This window comes from Dromiciops gliroides, chromosome 1, assembly GCF_019393635.1.
Source record: "Dromiciops gliroides isolate mDroGli1 chromosome 1, mDroGli1.pri, whole genome shotgun sequence".
Taxonomy (NCBI): domain Eukaryota; kingdom Metazoa; phylum Chordata; class Mammalia; order Microbiotheria; family Microbiotheriidae; genus Dromiciops; species Dromiciops gliroides.
Genome location: NC_057861.1, coordinates 78,416,793 through 78,440,869, shown reverse-complemented (window position 1 = coordinate 78,440,869; position 24,077 = coordinate 78,416,793). Strand labels below are relative to the sequence as shown.

General features: G+C 39.7%; 1 protein-coding gene across 1 annotated transcript; it reads right to left on the bottom strand.

The window, feature by feature from the left end:
• Positions 1–164: 164 nt before the first annotated feature.
• On the bottom strand, positions 165–23,833 carry LOC122736236 (zinc finger protein 260-like). Its single transcript, XM_043978350.1, has 5 exons — positions 23,723–23,833; positions 17,922–18,014; positions 15,411–15,537; positions 13,112–13,228; positions 165–2,040 (listed from the first exon to the last, which is right to left on the bottom strand). Exons 2-5 carry the CDS (start codon positions 17,955–17,957, stop codon positions 182–184), a joined length of 2,139 nt encoding a protein of 712 aa, XP_043834285.1. The 5' UTR covers positions 17,958–18,014; positions 23,723–23,833; the 3' UTR covers positions 165–181.
• Positions 23,834–24,077: the final 244 nt, after the last annotated feature.

Sequence of the window (24,077 nt, the reverse complement as noted above, 5' to 3'; positions counted from 1 at the left end):
TTGATGCTACAAGTGCAGGTTTGTTGGCATGCATTATATTTAGAGGGGGTTTCTCAAATATTTGTTTTCTAATGTAGATTAAGGTGTGAATTCCAGTCTGAGGCTTTCCTATACTTATCACATTCATTCAGTTTCTTTCCAGGCAACTTTATATGGCTTAAATTATCAGAAGGTTTTCATATTAATTACTTTGGTTTGATTTATCGTCGGTGTGAGTTCTCTGATGTAGAATGAGGTAAGAACTCCTACTAAAAGCTTTCCCACATTGATTACATTTGAAAAGCTTCACTCCAGTATGAATGATCTGATGTTGAACAAGAGTTGAACTCTGACTGAAAGCTTTCCCACATTCATGGCATTCATAAGGTTTCTCACCAGTGTGAACCCTCTGGTGCCTAATAAGAAGTGAGCTTTGAGTGAAGGCTTTCCCACATTCAGTACACTTGTGGGGTTTCTCTCCAGTATGTATTCTCTGGTGTAGTCTAAGTTGTGAGCTCTGACAAAAAGCTTTTCCACACTCACTACATTTATGAGGTTTTTCTCCAGTATGAATTCTCTGATGTAGAGTAAGTTGTGAGCTTTGACTAAAGGCCTTCCCACATTCATCACATCCATAAGGTTTTTCTCCAGTATGAATTCTTTGATGTTGAATAAGCTGTGAGCTCTGACCAAAGGCTTTGCCACAATCATCACATCCATAGGGTTTTTCTCCAGTATGAATTCTTTGATGCTGAATAAGTTGTGAACTCTGAATGAAGCCTTTACCACACTCGTTACATTTATAGGGTTTCTCTCCAGTATGCGTTCTCTGATGTAGGATAAGGCCTGAGCTGCAACTGAAAGCTTTTGAACATTTATTACATTTATATGGTTTCTCTCCAGTGTGTATTAGCTGATGTTGAATAAGGCGTGAACTCCAACTGAAGGCTTTGCCGCACTCATTACATTTATATGGTTTTACTCCAGTATGAACTATCTGATGCTGATCAAGAGTTGAACTTTGACTGAATGATTTCCCACATTCCTTACATTTGTAGGGTCTTTCTCCAGTGTGAATTCTCTGATGTAGAATAAGATGTGAGTTCTGAATAAAAGTTTCTCCACATTCATTACATTTGTAAGGTCTCTCTCCAGTGTGAATTCTTTGATGTCTAATAAGCAGTGATCTTTGATTGAAAGTTTTTCCACATTCATTACATGCATGAGGTCTCTCTCCTGTATGAATTCTCTGATGTAATACAAGCTGAGAATTCTGACCAAAGGCTTTTCCACATTTTTCACATTCATAAGGTTTTTCTCCAGTATGAATTCTTTGATGTTGAATAAGGTGTGATCTCTGACTAAATGTTTTCTGACATTCATTACATTCAAATGGTTTATCTCCAGTATGAGTTTTCTGATGTCTATTAAGTTGTGAGTTCAAACTGAAAGCTTTACCACATTCATCACATCTATAAGGTTTTTCTCCAGTGTGAATTAACTGATGTTGAATAAGCCGGGAGCTACAAATGAAAGCTTTTGAACATTTGTTACATTTATATGGTTTTTCTCCAGTATGAATTTTTTTATGTTCTCTCAAGTTTGAGTTTCGACTAAAAATTTTCCCACATTCATTACATTTGTGTGACTTCTCTCCAGTATGAATTCTCTGGTGTAGATCAAGGTCTGAATTCTGCTCAAAGTTTTTTCCACAATTATCACATTCATGGACTTTTTCTTTTGTTATTCCTTTATGATGTGCAATGAGTATTGATTCTGTCCCAAGTTCATTACATTTTTTGGTGATGTTCTCTATAGTAGTTTTCTTGTGAGTCATCATGGCTTTATTAAAATATTTTTCGAGGGAAGAGGATTTCTTCAAAATCACTGCTGTAGAATTTCTCTGATAAATGTTTAAGCTTCTCTCAGGTTCAAAATATTCTCTAAATTCATGTTCCAGGGGGAAATCCTTCAGGATTATTTCCCATGCTTCTCCATTTGGCTCTACTTTGAAATTATCCCTTCTTTCATATAACTGCTCATTCTCAGTTCTTTCTGAATCTGAAACAAGAAATTGAAAATATAATGTTCTCTATTTTAAAAAAAAATTAGAATAGGAACAGCATCATTGACACTTCTGTTTAAGCACAATCTGTGGTTTTGCTTATTCTCAGAAATAATACAAAATATAGAAAGTAAACAGAAGGTTGGAACTAAGAAGCAAGAGAAACAAAGCAGAAGTATAATCTAGATAAGGGGCATATAGTGAACTCAAAGTTAACCCGCTGAGAAGGGTGGAACATTTGATCAGTGGAACAGATTAGGCAGGGGAGCTGGGGAGGAACAAGAAATTTTGAGGTATAAGTACAGTGCATGGGAGACAAGATAAGTTTTCATACATACTTAATGTGATAGATGGTATAGTCAGTGATGATATGACTTTAATAGGTAGATAAGAATATTTGATGGATGAGTAGTTAGAATTATACAGAAATGGAACATAATGCTTCATAAGATAATGAGTTTCTACAATTTCAACGAACTCATGATAGAAAATGTTCTCAACATCCAGAAAGAAGAACTGTGGATTCTTAATGCAGACTGAACCATACTGTTTCAACTTTTGGGCTGTTTTTTTCCCCTTCTTTTTTGAGGTTTTCCCTTGTGCTCTGATTCTTCTTTCACAATATGACTAATGCAGAAATATGCTTAATGTGATTACACATATATAACCTATATCAGATTGCTTTCCTTCTTGGGGAGGAAAGAGGGAAGGGAGGGTGGGAGAAAAATTTGGAAATAAAAATCCTATGAAAAAAATGTTGAAAACTATCCTTGGGGCAGCTAGGTGGTGCAGTGGATAGAGCACTGGCCCTGGAGTCAGGAGTACCTGAGTTCAAATCCGGCCTCAGACATTTAACACTTACTAGCTGTGTGACCTTGGGCAAGTCACTTAACCCCAATAGCCTCACTAAAAAAAACAAAAAAAAAACTATCCTTATATGTAACTGGAAAATAATAAAATACTTTTATAAAAAAAAAAGATAATGAGTTTCTAGTCACCAGATGTGGGGTTTTTTTTCCCCCAGGGGCTAGATAAAAATTGATCAAAGAATGATTTTGAAAGACTTCTATAATTCAAATACACATGGGAAAGAAAGGATTGCTAATATAGGGGAAATAAGGCCAGTCCCCACCCCTAACTCAGACCAGCTCCAAAGTAGCACTGGAGAATGCTATAGAGAAGAAAGTTCTCCACTCAATAGGAACTTTCTTGTGGTTGGGAATAGAGAAAGTTTTTAGTAGAAGCCCAGTGACTCATTTATTTTGTCATGCTTATCTGTGCTTTGATCTGGCATATTTTTTATTCTCTGTTCTCTGTATTTTTTTAAAAACGATGTCTCATTGTTACACTTTTCTTTTTTTTTTTTTTGGCTATCTATCCCTATCTCCTCTCATCCTCCTGCCACCCTACAAGCTTGACCCCTAAAAAAAAAAAAAAAAGGAAAAAAAAAGATCTTCCAATTAAGATTTATAATCAAGCAAAACCAAATTCCCACAGTGGAGGCCCACATTTGGAGTCTCTCCACCTTAGTAGTATCTGCCAGAGTCTGTACTTTTGATAATTCAGGGTTACTTTCACACCCGAAGAAGTAAGCATTCAGGCTTTTGTTGAGTTGAATTCAAGCATAATTAGAATAAGACTTGACACTACTACTATCAATATCCTTTCTGACCTAAGGTTCTGGGATATGACAGGATCTGAGTTTAAATTCACTGTTTGAATCCTACTAAGATTGGGAAACTACTCTCCAGTACTAGAAACTATACATACTTCCAATTCTCCTGTATCCTTCCTTCCCCTCATCCCAGCAGCCCTACTTTATGGTAGTCCTTGTGCAATTGCTCTAAGTATTTAGCTAGAAGCACATTCTGATCTAGTTTAATTTGCATTAGCTGTGATCTTAGATGGGAGAGTTTCCTCAGAAGATTTCCTCTTGTCTTGAGGTGGCAAATAATCTCACAATCAAATCACACATGGCCAAAAAGCCTATTTCCCATACATTTGGAAAAGATTTTTCCCCTTTCCCAGTGAATCAGTTTGACTTGCTTCTTGCTAGTCTTGCTAGTATCTCGTTTATATGTGGGACAGAAGACTTCCTTTATAGATAAGGAAGTCTTCTTTTTCTCTGGGTATGACTGGGGATTCCAGTCACAGGCTCTGAAATAAGACAGTCTAAGAAAATAAAGGACCATTTTTGCTAACTGGTACTCTGCAAGACAATTCCCAGGTTCACAGGTGAAGCTTCTGGCCCTGTTCTGAGGTCTCAGTTATACTGAGAGGTAACATGGTATTCATAATAAGGATATCTGTCTTAGTGACAGAAAAACTGATTTTTGAGTTCCAGCTCCTACACCACAGGCAAGCTACTTCCAGATTCTCCCCCTCCTTTCATCACTCAGTAACCAATCCCCCCTTCAAGATCAATACAATCCATATCTTATGCCCAATCAAAGCCCTGGTAGCTATTGTTTTGTTTGGTTTTGTTTTTTTTGCAGGCAATGGGGGTTAAGTGACTTGCCCAGGGTCACACAGCTAGTAAGTGTCAAGTGTCTGAGGCCGGATTTGAACTCAAGTACTCCTGAATCCAGGGCCGGTGCTTTAACCACTGCGCCATCTAGCTGCCCCCCTGGTAGCTATTGTCTACAGATCTCCAGGTCACTCCCCTTCATTTCTCAATGAATTCTGTACATGGCTCACAATTTTTCTTTCCTCCCTAACTCTTGCTCTCGTACTAGGGACTTCAACATACATACTAAATCTCCCTCAAACATACTAACCATTCAGTTCCTCAACTTATTCAAATTCTCATTACCTGTTCCTACACACCATCTCACCCACACACAAAGATGGTCATATCACCCTCCCCCCAAAAAAGATAGTCATATCCTTGATCTTGTGATCATCTACAAATGTATCACCTCCATGTTCAAGAATTATGAAATCCCCCTATATAACCATAACCCCCTCCCTTTCTCTTCCCTTACCAAACCCTACTCTTCATCCATACCAGCACTTCCAATCCCTCAACCCTTCAGTTCTCTCCCTGACTATCACCCCGACATTAGCTGCTCTCTTTTCTTTTCCCCATCTTGATCCTGTGGTGAATTAGTTCAACTCTATATTATTCTCTTCTTGAGTCCCTGGTTCCCTTATCATAACACCAATTTTGTCCTGCCAAGACTTTGCTTTGGATAACCTCAACCATGTGCCACCTTTGCTTCAAAATACATGCTGCTGAATGAAGGTAGAGAAAATGATGCAACACTTCTAACTGGGTCCACTACAAATTTTTGTTACACAACTTCAGCGAGTTATTGCTATTAGGCAATCCTTTTACACCTCTCTTATCAATTAACTATTCCATTCTCCACAGCAGCTCTTCTAAACCTGTTCATCCTTTCTCAAATATCCCTTGGCTTCCCCTCCCTCTACCCTCTCAGCAAAGAACCTTTCCTCATATTTTAGAGAAAAAATGAGACCATTCTCTGTGAGCTCCCTCTTCTCCCCTCATCCTCATTTCCTATCACTCAAATGCCTTCTGCTACTTTCTCCTTCAATCCTGCCTCAAATGAAGAAAGACCCCTATTCCTTACCAAGGTTAACACCTCTTCCTGCACAAGTTATCAAATTCCATTCTGTTTCCTCTAAAAGATGCCTCCTCTGTCATCCTACCTCTCTCACTTATATTTATTCTCTACCTGTCTACTGGCTCCTTCCCTATTGCCTACAGGGAGTGATAGAATGCTGGCCCTGGAGTTGAGGACCTGAGTTCAAATCTCACCTCAGACACTTACTAGCTGTGTGACCCTGGGCAAGTCACTCAGTCCCAAATGCCTTAAACATCTGGGACCATTTCCAGTGGTCTTGATATATATCTTGCCACTGAACCTAGATGGCTTTGGAGGAGAGAGTGAGGTGGATGACCTTGCACAGCCCTCCCTCACTTAAATCCAATACACTGCAAGTCATGACATCACCTCAATGTCATGGTCCTCTTTGAGAATGAAGAACAAAGAACAACAACTGCCTACAAAATGTCCATGTCTCTCCTATTCTCAAAAAACCTCACTCAATCTTTTCATCCCCAATAACAATCATCCTCTTTCTTTTCTGCTCTTTGTGGCTAAAATGCCTGAGAAGGCCATGTACAATAGATGCCTCCACTTCCTCTCCTCTCACTCTTTTTCTTAACACTCTACTCTGGCTTCTGACTTCACCATTCCACTGAAATTGCTCTCCCCTAAGTTACCAATGATCTCCTAATTGCCAAATTCAATGGCCTTTTTTTCAATTCTAATTTTTCATGACCTTTTGACAGCCTTTGACAGCTGATCACTGTTTCCTTGCTATTCTCTTCTTTCTAGGTTCTCAGGAAACCAATCTCTCCTACTTATCTGACTGCTCCTTTTGTCTCCTTTGCTGGATCCTCACCAGATCTGGCCCTCTAACTAGAGATTTCCTTCAGGGTTCTCTTCTGGGCCCTCTTCTCTTATAGAGGAATAACCTCTATACTACTTCATCTGGTGATCTCATCAGCTCTCATGGATTTAATTACTATCTCTGTGCTGATGATTCTCAGCATGATCCTGTCCTGAACTCTGCTGACCTCCTATCTCAAATCTCCAACTACCTTTAAGCCATTTCAAACTAGATGTCTAGTAAACATCTTAAATTCAACATGTTCACAACTGAACTTATAATTTTTCTCCTAAACACTGTCTCCCCCCCACACACACCTTCCCTATAACTGTCAAGGGCACGCCCATCTTCCTACAGGCTCGAAACCTAGGAGTTATCCTTGACATGTCAGTACCTCTTACCCCCTATATCCAATGCATTGTCAAGGACTGTAGATTTTACCTTTGCGATATCTTTTGGATATACCCTCTTCTCTGATACTATGCATGCCCTCCTTAACACACATATGGATTAATAGAATAGTCTTTTAATGGGTCCACCTGCCTCAAGACTCTCCCCATTCTAATCCATCCACTATTCAGTCAATCAAGTGGTTTTACTAAATCATAGGTCCAATCATATCACGTTCCTACTCAATAAACTCCAGTGGCAGTTGTGAACTGATCCAACCATTCTGAAGAGTAATTTGGAACTATGCCCAAAGGACTATAAAACAGTGCAGACCCTTTGAGCCAGCAATACCACTACCAGGTCTGTATCCCAAAGAGATCATAAAAAAGGAAAAAGGACCCATACATATAAAAATATTTATAGCAGCTCTTTTTGTGGTGGTAAGGAACTGGAAATTGAGGGGATGCCCATTAATTCAGGAATAGATGAACAAGTTGTGGTATATGAATGTGTTGGAATACTATTGTGCTATAAGAAATGATAAGCAGGCATATTTCAGAAAAAACCTGGAAAGACTTAAGTGGACTGATGCTGAGTGAAATGAGCAGAACCAGAACATTGTACACAGTAACAGCAACACTGAGCATTGATCAACTGTGATAGACTTAGCTTTTCTCAGCAATACACTGATCCAAGATAATTCCAAAGAATTAATGATGGAAAATGTTCTCCACATATAAAAAAGAGCTGTGGAGTCTGAATGCAGATCAAAGTATACTATTTTCACTTTATTTGTTGTGGTTATTTTTTCTTTCTTGTGGTTTCTCCCTTTTATTATGATTCTTCTTTTACAACATGACTAATATGGAGACATGTATAACATGATTTTGTCTATGTGTGTGTACACACACACACACACACACACACACACATTTAAAACCTATATCTGATAGCTTGCCATCTTGGGGAAGGGGGAGGAAAGGAAAGGAGGGAGAAAAATTTGGAACTCAAAATCTTACAAAAATGAATGTTGAAAACAATCTTTACATGTAATTGGAAAATAAAATAAAATACTACCGAGGATAAAAACAAACAAACAAAACAAAAAACTCTAGTGGTTCCCTATTAACTCCAGGATCAAATATGATCAAATACAAAATTCTGTTTGACATTCAAAATCCTTTATAATCTAGTCTCTCTCCTACTGTTCTAGTGTTCTTACACCTTACTCCCTACCATTTTCCTTTGATCCAATGACACTGACCTCCTGGCTGTTTCACGAACAAGACACTCCATCTCTTGGCACCAGACATTTTCCTTGGTTATTCTCCATATCTAGAATGTTCATCTCTTCCTACTAGCCTACCTGCCCTCCCTGAAGTCCAAACCAAAATTCCACCATTTACAGAAAGCCTTTCCTCTTAATTCTAGAGCCTTTCCTCTGTAAATTAGTTCCTATTTATCCTGTATACAACTTGTTTATACATATTTGTTTGATGGTTGTCTCTCCCATTAGACTGTGAGCTTGTTGAGGATAGGGATTGTCTTTCATCTCTTTTTGTATCTCCACCTTACCACACATAGTAGGGACTTAATAAATGCTTATTGGCTGATTTACATCATCTCTACATTGTAAATGTTAAAGTGTTACAGAAATATAAGCTATTTTGCATGATGACAGTGATGATGATGGCTGAAGACAGCAGTAAACTATTAATCCTATGGTTTAGCAGGCATGGAGGTAATCCTGAGTTCTCAAAGGCTATGCCAGCACAATACAAGCTCTGACAGGTCCTACTAAGCTAGAAAAGCTTCAAGTACAGTGATTGTATCTTTTGTCTAAGATCAATCTAAACTCATAGTTACTCTTCACCAGGTTGGCCACAACAATTCTAGATGACCATCTATTAAGTTGTAGAGGGCTTGCAACCTGTATCATGGATTCTTAAAGTAGAGAGACAGCAATATGGGAATGAAAATGGGAATTCATCATACATAGCTAGCATGTGTTTGCCTCATATGGGAAAATAACTGATTATAAAACCTGAGTTCAGGGGCAGCTAGGTGGCGCAGTGATTAGAGCACCAGCCCTGGATTCAGGAGGACCTGAGTTCAAATATGACCTCAGACACTTGACACTTACTAGCTGTGTGACCCTGGGCAAGTCACTTAACCTCAATTGCCACACCAAAGAGAGAGAGAGAGAGAGAGAGAGAGAGAGAGAGAGAGAGAGAGAGAGAATAAAACCTGAGCTCAAGTACCACCTCAGACACCTACTTAAGTATGTTACTCTGAGCAAGTCATTTAACCTCTGTTGGGATTTGGCAGATGCCCAGGGGCCCTACCTGAGGACTGATTTGGAATTGATTGAATTGGGTGAGATTGAGAGACTGACTGAGAACCTACTTAAGATTGATTAAATTGAGACCACACCTGGCTGGCCCTGAGTGGGATGTTGTTCTCAGAGGCTATGGACTATGGCATCAACATGAGACCACCTTCAACTAATCAGTTTGAAAGATGGCCCTTTCCCAGGATGGAGACAGGAAGTAGGAAGGGAGGTTGGCTCCCTAGCTCTGGCCTCTTTTCCTTCCAGAACCTCGGGTTGGTGGCAGAGAGTAGAAGGGAAGAAGGGGGCCAGTCTGAACCCTAAGGTAGATAAGGCTTTTTCTTTTTGTACTCTGTACTCCACATGCTCTCTTTACTCTTTAATAAATGCTTAATACCAAAAACTGATGCTGACATTTCTAGCTTATAAGTAAACCTTAGCTAGTTTCCCCACACACACTGGGGGGGGGGGAGGGGGCAGATAAGGACACACACATTAGATTTGGGGGGGGGCAATGGGGGTTAAGTGACTTGCCCAGGGTCACACAGCTAGTAAGTGTCAAGTGTCTGAGGCCAGATTTGAACTCAGGTAGTCCTGAATCCAGGGCCGGTGCTTTATCCACTGCGCCACCTAGCCGCCCCCTACACACATTAGATTTTACTCATCACATCTCTCAATCTCAGCTTCCTCATCTATAAAATGGGAATAATAGCACCTATTATTGTTGTAGGGTCTAAATGAGATAACATGTGTAAAGTGCTTTGAAAATCTTAAAATGCTAGTTATTAATATTATATGTTATACCATTTTGTTCAAATATGTTTAAAATATTCAAAAGAAAAAGAATCTGACAATGTTAAGACACTTTGGGGTTTTTTGTTTTTGTTTTTTTACAAGTGCAAGAATTAGCAAAGAAAGCAATGAAATTGGATGCTAACAAAGAAGAAAGAAGAGAGGAAGAATTATAAAACAGAAAAATATTGGATTTGACATAAGAGAATCTGTGTTTAAATCCAGGCTCTGGGGGCAGCTAGATAGCACAGTGGATAAAGCACTGGCCCTGGATTCAGGAGTACCTGAGTTCAAATCCAGCCTCGGACACTTGACACTTACTAGCTGTGTGACCCTGGGCAAGTCACTTAACCCCCATTGCCCCGCAAAAACAAAAACAAAAACAAAAACAAAAACAAAAACAAAAAAACCAAATAAATCCAGGCTCTGATACTTACAACCTGTGTAACATTGGACAAGTTACTGCTGTAACAGTGTTTCCTCATACATAAAATGAAAAGGTTGGACAAAATGACTTCTAAGGCCCCTTCCTATAAATACTATAAACCTATCAGAGCAAGCTAGATGAAATGTGACATAGAAGCTGGATTTCCAGGGAAAGAACCTTTTCTTTCTTTTTTAGTGAGGCAATTGGGGTTAAGTGACTTGCCCAGGGTCACACAGCTAGTAAGTGTTAAGTGTCTGGGGCCGGATTTGAACTCAGGTACTCCTGACTCCAGGACTGGTGCTCTATCCACTGCGCCACCTAGCTGCCCTGGGAAAGAACCTTTTCATGGAAATGTCACAATGTTAACTGGTGGGGAAGATAGGCAAAGATGATGGTATCTCATTCTGTCTCTGTCTTTGAAATTAGGAAGGCCATTCTTTCAGGAAAAAGTCTACGTCCACAAGAACTGAACAAAGACAAAGGATCTGGTGTTTTCAAAAGGGAAGAGAATACTTCTCTCATTTTCAAAGATCTTTCAAATATCACTAAAAGTGCTTCAAAAATCAGTTTTATCTAGATGACTTGAATTTATCAAGGGCAATTAGGTTCTGTCTTATTACCTACCTCTCTGCTTACTTTGGGTATCAATTCCTTATTAGCTATTTGTATTTAATTCTTCCTAGTGCAAGGGTAATTCTTTTTGGCATAAGAGAGTCTTCTCTCTGTTTTCAATTATCATTATCCCATTCACTCTATGTATCAGTCCTATGCTTTCTTTGGACCTCCCTTTTTCTCCTAATATAGCTTCTAATAAATAAATTCTTTAAAGTAATTTTTGCTGTTCTCATCAACCTTAGCTCATTCTGAGCTTTACACTCTAGATACTATTTTTTTCTACATACTATTTTTATAAGACAATGCTGTACTTTTCTTCTCATTCTCTGTTACCTGTCTTTGCTTCCATACTTTGTACATGATTTTTAAAATCTGAGCTGGTAAGTTCCCTGTGCATCTATATTAGTCTCTTCAGATAACTCCCCTTTTTCTTCCATTTTTGAACCATTCCCTTTGTATCTCTAGAATTATATTCTCAAGAGGTTTCCCAACCCTCCTGGACTAACTTTTCCTATAGAATTTAATCTGTGGCATCCTGCCTATCTTCCTCTGTACTCTTGGGAGTTCTGCCTCTAGAACAAAACACTCATTTTTCTCCAACCAGTACATCTCTGTTAGTGAGAATTAGCTCCAATTTACAATTTCCCCTTGTTGGCTCCTCTACCTTTTAAAGAATGTTATCAGTAAGGCATATCATTAAGTTGTTAACTACTCTGCTTTGGGTAGAGAGCTCAATAATGTAGTCTAAATAATCAGTGTCCTTATACTTCCCACTCTTCTTCTTACCCTGAACAGTATCATTCACTTGTCATCACCATCCTAGAAATCACACATCAATCTAGTTGTTTACTCTTGAACTAATCCCTAGTCACAACTTGTGTGGCTCTGTATATATGACAGTCTAGACAAGGTATCTCACCATCACCTCAAATCAAAAATAAAGACAAAGCCATAGCTTTGTCAGAGGAAAGCCACCCTTATCTGACATTCCCATTTGGGTGAGCAAAGGCATTGTCACCTCCATCCCTGCCCACTGGAAATGGTTCCCAAATTGTTTCTTTTCTTAATCTCCAACACTTTCATTGCCCTTCAGGCCTCCTGTCACTGTCAGTCATGGAACAGGTCACCTCTCATCTGGATTACTGTTACCTCCTATGGAGGTGCAAACAACAACACAACAGAAACACCTCCAATTTATAGGGCAGGTCGAGGTTTACAAAACTCTGCACAACAACCTGGTAAGGTAGGTAGTACATATTTTATCGTCCACATTTTCCCCCATAAGGAAAGTATTTGAAGCTAAGAGTAATTAGAGGGTTTGCCCACAATCATGTAGCTATTATGTATTTGAAGCAGAATTCAAATCTAGGCTTTCTTAACTACAAGGCAAGTGCTCCTTTCACTGTACCATGCTGCCATTTATCTAACACACAGGACCCAGACTTCTCCACTTGTCACAAACACTTCCAAAGTTCCTAGATATATTTTGTAGATATTAGGCAGTTAATTAATGTTGAAATGAACACTAGTCTTTCCTCACATGGCTACAGACAGGCTACTTGAAGCAATGTTAACATTGTCTTACCAAGTCCTTGTTCTTCAAGGACTTCCCTAGGGAACACAGAATGCCTACAATTTTCTTGTTCTCCATGTGCTTTCCATGTGCTTTCTAAGGACTGCTTTAGTTTTCATTTCCATCATAAACCAGTCTATTCCATTTCCTTCCATACAAGCAGGACTTCCAGCCTCTAAGCCTTTTTTTACTTTTTTCTCAAAGCAAGTTATTTTGATTTATCTATCTATTATCCTGAGGCATTTTTCACTGCAATGCCTGATACAGACAGTCTGACTAGTGAATAAGCACTTATTAGGTGATTACTATGTGCTAAGCACTGGGGAGACAAAGGCAAAAACCAAAAACAGAAAAACTTGTTACTACTCTCAAAGAGCTCACATTTTCATGGGAAGGACAAAATGAAAACAATTATGTATGTACACTACAATTACAGAGTAGAAGGAAGAATATCTAGAAAATCTGAATAATTACGGAAATAAAGATGATTAGTATTCCCACTAACTAGTCTCTCTCCCTCACCTGTGCAGGAACCTCTCTGGGATTCATCTTTTTCCTTAGCTTCCTGCAGATCCAACACCCATGGCTCTTCCCCTCGCTCCAGCTGGGAGATCACATCAGGCTTAGAGGCTGGAAATCCTGCTTGTATGGAAGGAAATGGAATAGACTGGTTTATGATGGAAATGAAAACTAAAGCAGTCCTTAGAAAGCACATGGAAAGAGCAAAAATGCCAAGAGTAGAGACTACAGAAGGGAACACTCCACCCAAAGTAGGAATCCCTTGAAAAGGTGAGAATTCAAGTACAAAAGGACAAGAAGTAGTGGAAAGAGCATTGTTTTGAAGTCAGGAGACCTAGATTCAAGTCCTTGCTTCTGTTATCTTGGCTAAGTCATTACCCTCCAGTCTAAGTTTCCTAATTCATAAGATGGAGCTAATACTTGACTTCCCTCATGGGGTTATGGGAAAAGCACTGTGTAAAAAGTAGTATACCAAAGAAACTAGAGCTATTGTTACTTCATGGCTCCTTCCTGGAAGAATAAGAAACTTCTATTCCCCATAAGAAATAAAATGGATAATTCTAATTACATGAAATTTAAAATGTTTTGCATAAACAAAGCCCAAAATGAGAAAGAAGACAGGAAAAGTGGGAGAAATTTTACACCAAATTTCTGTGATAAAGGCCTCATTTCTCAAATGAATAGGTAACTGATCCAAATGTATAAAACAATTGCCATTCCCCATTGATAAATGGTTAAAGGCTATAAATGGGAGGTTTGTAGAAGACATCAAAGCTGTCAACAGTTATATGAAAAAATTCTTTAAATCACCATTGATTAGAGAAAAGCAAATTAAAACTCTGAGGTATCACCTCACATCTATCAGATTTAACTGACATGACAGAAAAGGAAAATGACAAATGTTGGAGGGGATGCAAAAAAATAGCACTGTTGGTTGAGCTGGGTCCACCCATTCTAGAGGACAATTTGGAATTATACTCAAAGGGCTATAAAACTGTACTTACCCTTTGACCTAGCAATACCACTACTAGTTCTTTATCCCAAAGAGATCAAAGAAAAAGGGAAAGGATTTCTATGTACAAAAATATTTATAGAAGCTCTTTGTGTGGTGGAAAAGAATTGTAAATGTAGGAGATGCTCATCAGTTGGAGGATGAATGAACTAAATGTGGCAAATGATTGTGATGAAGTACTACTGTGTTATAAGAAATGATGAGAAGGATGGTTTCAGAAAAATCTGGGAAGATATATGTAAGACTGATGCAAAGTGAAGTGAACAGAACCAGGAGAACTCTGTACACAGTAACTACAATATTGTAATGATAATCAACTGTAAGAGATTTTGCTACAATACAATACAATCAATACAATGCTCCAAGACAATTCCAAAGACTTGTGAAGAAAAATGCTATCTACATCCATTTAGAAAACTAATGAACTCTGAATGTAGTCTGAAGCATTTTTTTTCACTTTGTTTTTCTTGCCTGTTTTTGGTTTTGGTTTTTTGCAGAGCAATGAGGGTTAAGTGACTTGCCCAGGGTCACAGAGTATGTGTCAAGTATCTGAGGTCACATTTGAACTCAGGTCCTCCTGAATCCAGGGCTGGTGCTTTATCCACTGTGCCACCTATCTGACCCCTTTCTTGTCTTTTTTTGTGACATGGCTAATATGAACATATGTTTTGCATTACTTCACATGTATAACTGATATCCTGTTGCTTGCCTTCTTGATGGATGGGGAAAGGGGTTGAGGGAGGGAGACAACTGAGAACTCAAAATTTTAAAAAGTGAATGTTAAAATAAAGTATAATTATAATAAATAAATAAATGTGCCCAAGTCCTTCAAAGGAAAAAAACCTTCTATTCCCAGGAACATCTGTAAAGGAGACAAAACAGGACGCTTCCTCCAGGAAGGAATGTAAGAATACAAAGCAGGCCATTGTGTGGCTTTGTTGTACTCAGCAGAATATCTTTGTTGCAAGGGAAGGTTTTTTGGGTTTCAGGAGGGGGTAGGAGGGAGAAAATATTGGGAAGTAACAATATTTTTAGAAGAGTAACAATTAAATGTATTTATTTATTTTAAAGAACATAGGGAAGAGACTGCTAACCTTAATCTTAAACCAAGGAAGCTGCCCAGATTCTATTCTTTGGAATAGGGCAGGGAGCAGGAATACCCACCCTCTTGAATTGAAAAGGATGAGAAAGTTCTGGTCCTTGAATCTCAACACAGCCAAGCACTTCAGAGACTCTATAGTTATCAATAGCACAGATGATCTGGACATCCCGGAAGAAAACCAGCCTTACCTAGCAAAACCATGTTCCCATAATTCTCCAGCATCACCTCCCTATACAGGTCCCTCTGGTGGATTGCCAGATGTATCCATTCCTTCCTCGTGAAATATAAGGCCACATCCTCGAAAGTCACCAACTCCTGAAACAAGAAGTTCCTGCTACCTCAGGGATTCTTTCACTTATGCCCTGGATAGATGACCCTTAATAGAAGGAGAGTACACATGGAGCCAGTCAAGAATAGAATGGACTGCCTACAGAGGTAATGTGTTTGTTCTTATTAAAAGTCTTCAGGTGGGGCAACTAGGTGGCTAGTGGATAGAGCCCTGGAGTCAGGAGGACCTGAGTTCAAATATGACCTCAGACACTTGACACTTACTAGCTGTGTGACCCTGGGCAAGTCACTTAACCACAACTGCCTCACAAAACAAACAAAAAAAAGCTTGAGATATATATATATATATATTTTTTTTGGTTTGGTTTGGTTTGGTTTTTTTTGCACTGGGCAATGAGGGTTAAGTGACTTGCCCAGGATCACACAGTTAGTAAGTGTCAAGTGTCTGAGGCCGAATTTGAACTCAGGTCCTCCTGAATCCAGGGCTGGTGCTTTATCCACTGCACCACCTAGCTGCCCCCAAAAGCTTGATATTTAAATATTTTAAAACAGGGATTATGTACCTCCCTAAGTCTTCTCTGTGTTAAAACATCCCCCAATTCATTCAAACAAGCTTAGTTTGGCAAGGGTTTTAGTTCCCTTGTGATCATGGGAGGGTGATATTGTATAAAGTACTGGATTTGGGGACAGAATGTTTAGCTTTGAATACTGTCTTCTCTATTTACCAATTGTATGACCTCGGGCAAGTTCTTTGGACCTCAGTTTCCTCATTTGTACAGTAAGGAGGCAGGGTTAGATTTCTAGGATTGTTTCCAATTTAAAAAAAAACATGAGAAACATTCTTTCTGAATAAGCTTCAATTTGCCAATGCCATTCTTAAAATATGGTACCCAAAACTGAACGTAGTACTCCAGATATATTTTGACAAAGGTAGAGTACAACAACAAAGCACACTTATTAAATGACTACTAGGTACAAAATATTACACAAAGTGCCAGGGGGAAGAAAGTTGGGACAGGGTCCCTATTGTCATGCAACTCAGAGTCTAAGAGGGGAATAGAGCAATATAATACCCTATCATTTTATAGATCAAGAAGACCAAACATTCTATGAGATGTGGGGGACAAAGTCATTATGGACACCATGGATGAGCTGGCTTTTGAAATGGATCTGAACTTAAAAAAGAAAAAAAGGGGAGGGAAAGAATATAAGAATAAGGAAAAATACAAGAAAAGGAGGTATAAGAACGCAGTGTATATATTTAGAGGGCATATATCAGAACAGTACAGATAAAAACAGCTCAATTTTATTATTTTTTATACAAACTGTCAGAAGTTCTGAATCAAATCATGAGTTTTATCCAAAGATGAGGAATCACATATCAAGAATGGCAGACAGTCAGGGAGCAAGGCATTTTTTGATAACACTAAAGTGGCAGACCATATCCAGACTAGGTATGAAGGTAAGTGAAGACAGAGAAGCAGAGATAGATTGGGAGAATGCAGAGGGGTCAAGCAAATGGAATTTATGATGAGGGCAAAGAGCAGAGTTAGTAGGAGTGAGAGAGGAGTCACATGAGCTGGGTTCCAATCTTGGCTCTCTTACTCAAATCTTGTTTACTGAACATCAAGCCTAAAATGTGTCTCTTTACAACTTCCCTCCATTGCTGCCAGTTCTGTCTTGTGGGGCCAAACAGAACAAACCCCTCTTCCACATGACAATTCAAACTATTTGAAGATGGCTATCATGTCCTCCTAAGTCGTCTCTTCTCCAAGCTAAACAGCCTCAGTTCTTTCAACCAATTCTTACATGACATGGATTCACAACCCTTCACCATCCTAGTTGTCCTCCTCTAGGACTGCTGCCACTTACTACCTGTGTTATTTTGAGTAAATCCCTTCCCTTTTTGGGGACTCAATTTCCTCATCTGTAAAATGAGGCCAGAACCTACTGGCCAATGAGGTCCTTTCTAGCTCCAGATCCATAATCCTAGAAAATGTGGGGATTGGCTTAGGTGACCTCTAAGGTCCTTTTCAAATCTAAATTTCTTATTTTATGATCTGAGGTTCCCAAGAATAAGGGCATCATATAAAGACATTGCAGAGTAAGGAGAAAATCATAGGATTTAGAGCTGGAAGTGACCTTAGAGTACAGTCCAACTTCCTCATTTTACAAATGACAAAATGAAGACTAAGGACCTGGAAATCCTGTTCATGAGGAAGGAAATAGGATATATTAATTTGTGCTGGGAACCTAGGATGTGATACAAGGAGGGGAAGAGACAAAAGAGATACCCTGCTCACATTTACAACAGGAACAGGTGGAAGAGCTGATGTTTAAACTCAGGTCTTTTGACTAATTGCAGCATTCTTCTGGGGAACAATTTTAGGACCTCAAAAAGGGCAACTCACCTGGGACCTGGCCATCAATGGGAGCAGAGCTGCCATCACCTGGTCTCTTAGGTTCCCTTAGAGGGAAGGATAAGCACTGGGAAACAGGTAGAGCTAAAGAAAGACAGAAGAGACATAAGTAAGAGCAGATTTGGTCTGAAATACTCCCATTTACTTCTTGCATTACTCTCCTCAACAGAAACTCATGAGCCTCTATACAGTCTCTCCTTTAATGACTAACTCTTCTTGTCACTAAGTCACCATTAGTCACTTGTGCAACAGAGTCAAAGGCAATACAGAGGGTTATATATGAAGAATTTATAATTGGAAAGGGAAAGGGAGAGGGGAGAGGGAAGAAAAGGAGGAGGGAAGAAAGGAAGGAAGGGAGGATGGAGAGAGGGAAAAAAGGAAGGAAGGAAGGAAAAGGGGAGGAGGAAAGAAAGGAAGGAAAAAGGAAAAAGGAAAGGAAGAAATGAGGGAAGCAAGGAAAGAATAAGGAAGGGAAACAAGGAAAGAAGAAAAGAATGAGGGAAGAACAGTAGGAATGAGGGAAGGAAGGATTTATTAAGCATCTACTATGTGCCAAACACTCTACAGATATTATTTCATTTAATTCTCACAAAACCCCCAGGATATAGGTTCTATTGTTATCCCTGTTTTACTATTGAGGAAACTGAGGCAGGCACAGATTAAGTGATTTGTCTACACAGCTAATAAATGTCTGAGGCCATATTGGAATTTAGATCTTTCTGACTCCAGATCCAAAGCTTTATCCACTGCACCGCCTAGCTGCCTTAAAAGAATGGACAGGTTGCTAGGAGAGCCAGGCAGATCTGACCACTTGAAAAACATACTAGGCCCCATCATTGATTTACTCAATAAAGACTGAGCACTGAACATAAGCTATCACCATGAAGATAACTGCAAGCTAATACACCTACATCTTCTGTAGGGGATAAAGCAGAAAAATTCTGGGAAGAAACTGACAAAAGCCTCCAAACAAAGTGAACCTATCCAATAACATCCAGTGACTATACTACTAGGGTAAGCAAAGGGGAAGGACAGTGAAAAATATGTGGAAAAAATGGTTTCAGATTAAGAGGTCAAAGACTGGTAGACTACTAAGAGGCTTCATGCCTATATGTTATGAAAACTTTTTTCAAAAAAGGAGAGAATCAGAAGACACTGGATATAGAGAACTGAACATAACAAAAAATGAATCTAACTGTGATGTAACAGAAATGATTAGTTATTAACTTGAAAGTCATCCCCAAATCAGCTGAGTGAAGTCAAATTAACTAACAGTTGGAACAAAGGAGAAAAATCAACATTAAATTAAAATAGAGATAAAGATGAGACTATCACTATATGCAATTATAACAGCTCTAATACAACATATTCAAAAAAGTTGCTGGTGCTGAAGATTAGTAAACAGATAAAAGTAATGACATTGACTTTGATGATCATCATTTCTGGCAGAAGCCTGATATAAAACAGTTGCCACAATTAAGACAACAAAAGAGCCCAGAAACTGGCTCCTGCAGGAAACACTTGATTTCCTTGCCAAAAATTGCAGCCAAGGGCAACACTAGATTAACGTACTAACTCATTTACAGAATTATGGGCTGGGATGGTAGAAGCTGAGTGGATAGAGTGCTGGACCTGGAGTCAAGAATAGAGTTTGAGTCCTGCCTCAAACATTTATCAGCTATCTGGGGCAACTAGCTAGAGCAGTAGGATAGAGCACTTGCCCTGAAGTCAGGAAGTACTTTAGTTTAAATCCTGCTTTAGACACTTGACACTTACTAGCTGTATGACCCTGGGCAAGTCACAACCCTAATTGCCTCAAACGTCCAGGGTCATCTCCAGTCACCCTGATATATATCTTGCCATTGAACTCAGATGGTTCTGGAGGAAAGAGTGATGCTGGTGAGTTTGCACAGCCCTCCCTCACTTAAATCCACTTCACTGTAAATCACACCACCACTTCCTGATATCATGGTTCTCCTTGAGAATGAAGGATAAACAACAACAATAACAATGACCCTGGGCAATTCACTTAACCACTGATTGCCTCAGTTTCTTCATCTGTAAAATTGGGATAATAGAACTTTTTTTTTTTTTTGTGGGGCAATGAGGATTATGTGACTTGCCCAGGGTCACACAGCTAGTAAGTGTCAAGTGTCTGAGGCTGCATTTGAACTCAGGTCCTCCTGAATCCAGGGACAGTGCTTTATCCACTTTACCACCTAGCTGCCCAGATAACAGTACTTCTATCCAACAGCTGAGCTAAGGATAAAATAAGACACTATGTGTAAAGTGCTTTTTAGACCCCAAAGTGAAATAGATCAGCTGTTGTTATTTATTAAGATTGAAAATAATATCACATTGCAAAATTGCAAAAGGCACTAGAGGAAAAAATAAAATCTGCCAAAAGATCATACCAAGGGAATTCACAGGTGAAGGCTGAAGGAGGACAAAAGACAAAAAAACAGAACAGATATGATACACTTGAAATAGCATGTCAGTGATATTTGAAAAACCATGGGGAAAAAAAGGAAGACTGTAAAACTGGTGAAGGACAAATGTCCCAACTTCCAAAACTAGAAAGAAAACAGTCTACAGACTATAGTTCAGTGACTTTGAGTCCAATTCCTAGGAACAATTTAGAATGGATTATTAAAGAGATAGCTAATTATTAAAGAGGAATGTCTTTAATAATGGGTTATTAAAGAGACATCTTGAAAAGGAAGCAGTGACTACAAAAAAACCAAAACCAAAACCAGCATTGCCATGATTTCATCAAGAACTAATTCCTTTCAAACAGGGTTAGTAACCTAGTACATCAGGGGAATTCTATAGCTATAATTTGCCTGGAGTTCAGCAAGACATTTGATATTGTTAATTATTTTTATCTTTAAATTATTAAAGCATATCTGTTCATAAAGTATCTCTTAACGAAAAGTCAAGTTTCTCTCATAGAAATGGTGGAAAGATACAGCCTAGACAGTAATACAATTAGATTGATTTAGAACTAGTTAAATAGCCATATTCAGAGTTCTTATTAATGGTTCCATTACCACTTTGGCAAAAGGTTTCCAGTAGCATTCACAATGATGAGTCTGCGTTGTTTAACATATTTATCAATGATCTGGAATAAGGCAAAGATGACATGTTCATTGTATTTGGAGGTCACACAGATCTGGAAGGGATAAATAGCACATACTAGATGTCAGGATCCAAAAAAGATCTTGACAGGCTTGACAGCACTGGGCTAACTTTAATAAGACGAAATTCAATGGAGATAAATGTAAAGTCTTACACCGAGAATCAAAAAATCAATTTCTCAAATACAAAATGGAGTAGACATGGTGAGTTAACATTTTTTCCAAAAAGATACATATAAAAGGGTTTTAGAGAACTCTAAGCACAATAGTAGCTGACAGTATGATGTGGAAGCCTAAAAAGCTAAAGCTATTTGGGCTGTATCATTGGAGACATGGGAATAAGATAATAATTCCTCTGTATTCTGCCCCAGTCAGACCACATCTGATGTATTTTAATCATTTTTGGGTCCTTTGAAATGTTGGAGAGCATCCTGAGAAAGGCAACCAGGATGATGAATGGTCTTGAGTCCATTCATCAGAGAATTAGTTGAAGAAACTTACTCGTTTAGCTTGGAGTAGATTCAGGGGAATGATAGCTGTGTTCAAGCATTTGAGGGGCTATCATGTGCAAGTGTTTAGATTTGGCCACTGAGGAAAGAACTATAAGTAATAGGTAGAAGTCCTACTGAGGCAAATTTAAACTTGATGTCAAGAAAAATTAACAGCTATCCAAAAGTAGAATGGACTTCCTTGGGAGGTGGTGAATTCTTTTTCTTTGGAGGTCTTCAAGTAGAGGCTACATGAGTACTTGTCCAGTATGGTACAGTCTTTGTTGTTCAGTTGTTTCAGTTGTGTTCAACTCTCCAAGATCCTGTAAGGGACTAAAATTCTAGCTAGTCTGTATAAAATATCTAATGAGTGGTCACCAATAAATTATAAGCTTTAGCAATAGTTTAGACTTTTAAGCATTTATTAAGGAGAATAAGGATTTGGTAAAGAGATAGAGAAAGGCCTAGATTCATCTATGTATTTCGGGGAGCTACCATTCTCTTCCTCCACTCTCCACAGAGTCCTGGTGAAAGAGAGCAAGTCAGAGTGCCAGCCTCACCCTTTCTTCCTCCCACAAGCAAACATCACTTCCTGATGCCAAAGAAAAGCTGCATGGCCTTGCCCTCAGAGGCCTTCTCCTCATGGTGGAGCTTTCCTACAGTAAGTCTCCAGCAGGTGGTGTCATTCCGATCATTACAACCCCATTTGGGTTTTCTTGGCAAAGATACTAGAGTGATTTGCCATTTCCTTTTCTGGCTCATTTTACAGATGAGGAAACTAAGGCAAACAGGGTTAAGTGATTTGCCCAGCTTTACACAGCTACTAAGTATCTGAAGCCTAATTTGAATTCAGGGTTTCCTGACTCCAGGCACCTCTTTATCCACTGCACCACATAGTTGCCCAATCTCTACCTGCTGAAGTCCTTTTCAAGGCTCAGCTCACATATTAATTATTACATAAGACTTATGTTATATAATCTTCTCTAACCAAGAGTATCTCTCCCTATGAAAATTTTTATAACCTTCCTTTGATCCAATGACATTCTACCCTGCATCATAATCTTCTAAGCATGTGTTGTATTCCCCAGTAGACTACAAGCTCCTTAAGGGCCGGTGCCTGGTCTTTTTTCCTTTCTATGTCCTTCAGTGTCCAGTACTTAGCAAATGTTTTAACTGCTGAATTAACAGTTAATAAAACTCCTTAAGGGCAAGGACTGTTCCATTTGTATTTTTGTATTATCTTAAGTTTAGCTTAATAAATGTTTGTTGAATTGAATATAATCAACACTGTAACCACCTCTGCACAGAGTGAAGCCCATAGAGGACCCAGCAGATGCTAAGAAGCTAAGTGCTGGTGAGACAGCAAAAGATGTCCTACGTGGCTGGTGGTAGAATGTTCAACACTCACAGGAAACCTGTTAGGGTTAATGATAAAGGTTGGCATTTGCGTTGTGCTTTAAAGTTTGCAAAGCCCTCTGCATGAATAAATCCCATTTGAGCCTCACAACTCAGTATCCTTATACCTATTTTACAGACAAGAAAACTTTTCGACTTGCCAGGGTCACATTGCTAGCAAATGTCAGGAGCGGGTTTGTTTGTTTTGGGGGGGGGATCTGGGGTTTTTTTTTTTTTGGTGTGGCAATTGGGGTTAAGTGACTTGCCCAGGGTCATACAGCTAGTAAGTGTCAAGTGTCCGAGACCGAATTTGAACTCAGGTCCTCCTGAATCTAGAACCGGTGCTCTATCCACTGGGCCACCTAGCTGCCCCAAGGAGCGGGATTTGAACCTATGTCTTCCTACCTCCAAGTCCTGAAGAGGGTGGGCTCCTCCTTTCCCCACCAGTGCCAGGCCCAGGGTTTTCCTCCTTTCACACCCTGCCCCCCCCCCTCGCCCCAAACCTCCCATCTTGCTTCTCCATATACCTTCGGCCCCAGACTGTCAGAGCTGGAAGGAGCTTCGGAGACCTACCTAATGAGACCTTATCATCGTTTTTTACAGAGGGGAAAACTGAGTCCTAGAGGGGAGGAGGGGCTTGTCCAAGGTCACACTGTGATGAAGTGGCAGGGTCGTGACCGAGAGTTCGTTCAGTGCCTCCCAGGCCAGGGTTCTTCTCAATGTCCACTCCCCCAGTCCCAACCTGCCCTCAGACCTCCCCGGCCCGACTCACCGTCCGCTCAGGGTGCGTGGCGTCCGGAGGGGCGGTGTGAGGGGGTGTTGGGGGCGGAGGAGAAGGGGCGGAGTTCTGACTGTAACCGCAGTTAAACTGGGGAGAGCCGGGCGGAAACAAGCTGAACGAGGACCGGAAGCGGCTCCTGGGCTCCAGAGTCTGTGGCCGTTCTAGGACGCTTGGAAGACTCGAGAATCTCGATGTCCCTCCCCACCTGGCTTATTACAAAGCCCAGGAGCCGGGGAGAGGTCAGAGCCGCGACTTCAGGGAGGTAGACTTCCCCAAATCTCTCCCCCATTGCCCGCCCCCGGGAGTCGCTGCCCTTTTCCCGGAGCCCTGACCCAGACATTTAGTC

Excerpts from the sequence above, each read along its gene's own strand:
- LOC122736236 (XM_043978350.1), bottom strand. The coding sequence starts at position 17,957 with ATGGCAGCTCTGCTCCCATTGATGGCCAGGTCCCAG. Across the intron at positions 15,538-17,921 it reads CATTGATGGCCAGGTCCCAG|GAGTTGGTGACTTTCGAGGA; the intron begins GTGAGTTGCCCT and ends TTCTTGTTTCAG. Across the intron at positions 13,229-15,410 it reads TGGGAACATGGTTTTGCTAG|GATTTCCAGCCTCTAAGCCT; the intron begins GTAAGGCTGGTT and ends CCATACAAGCAG.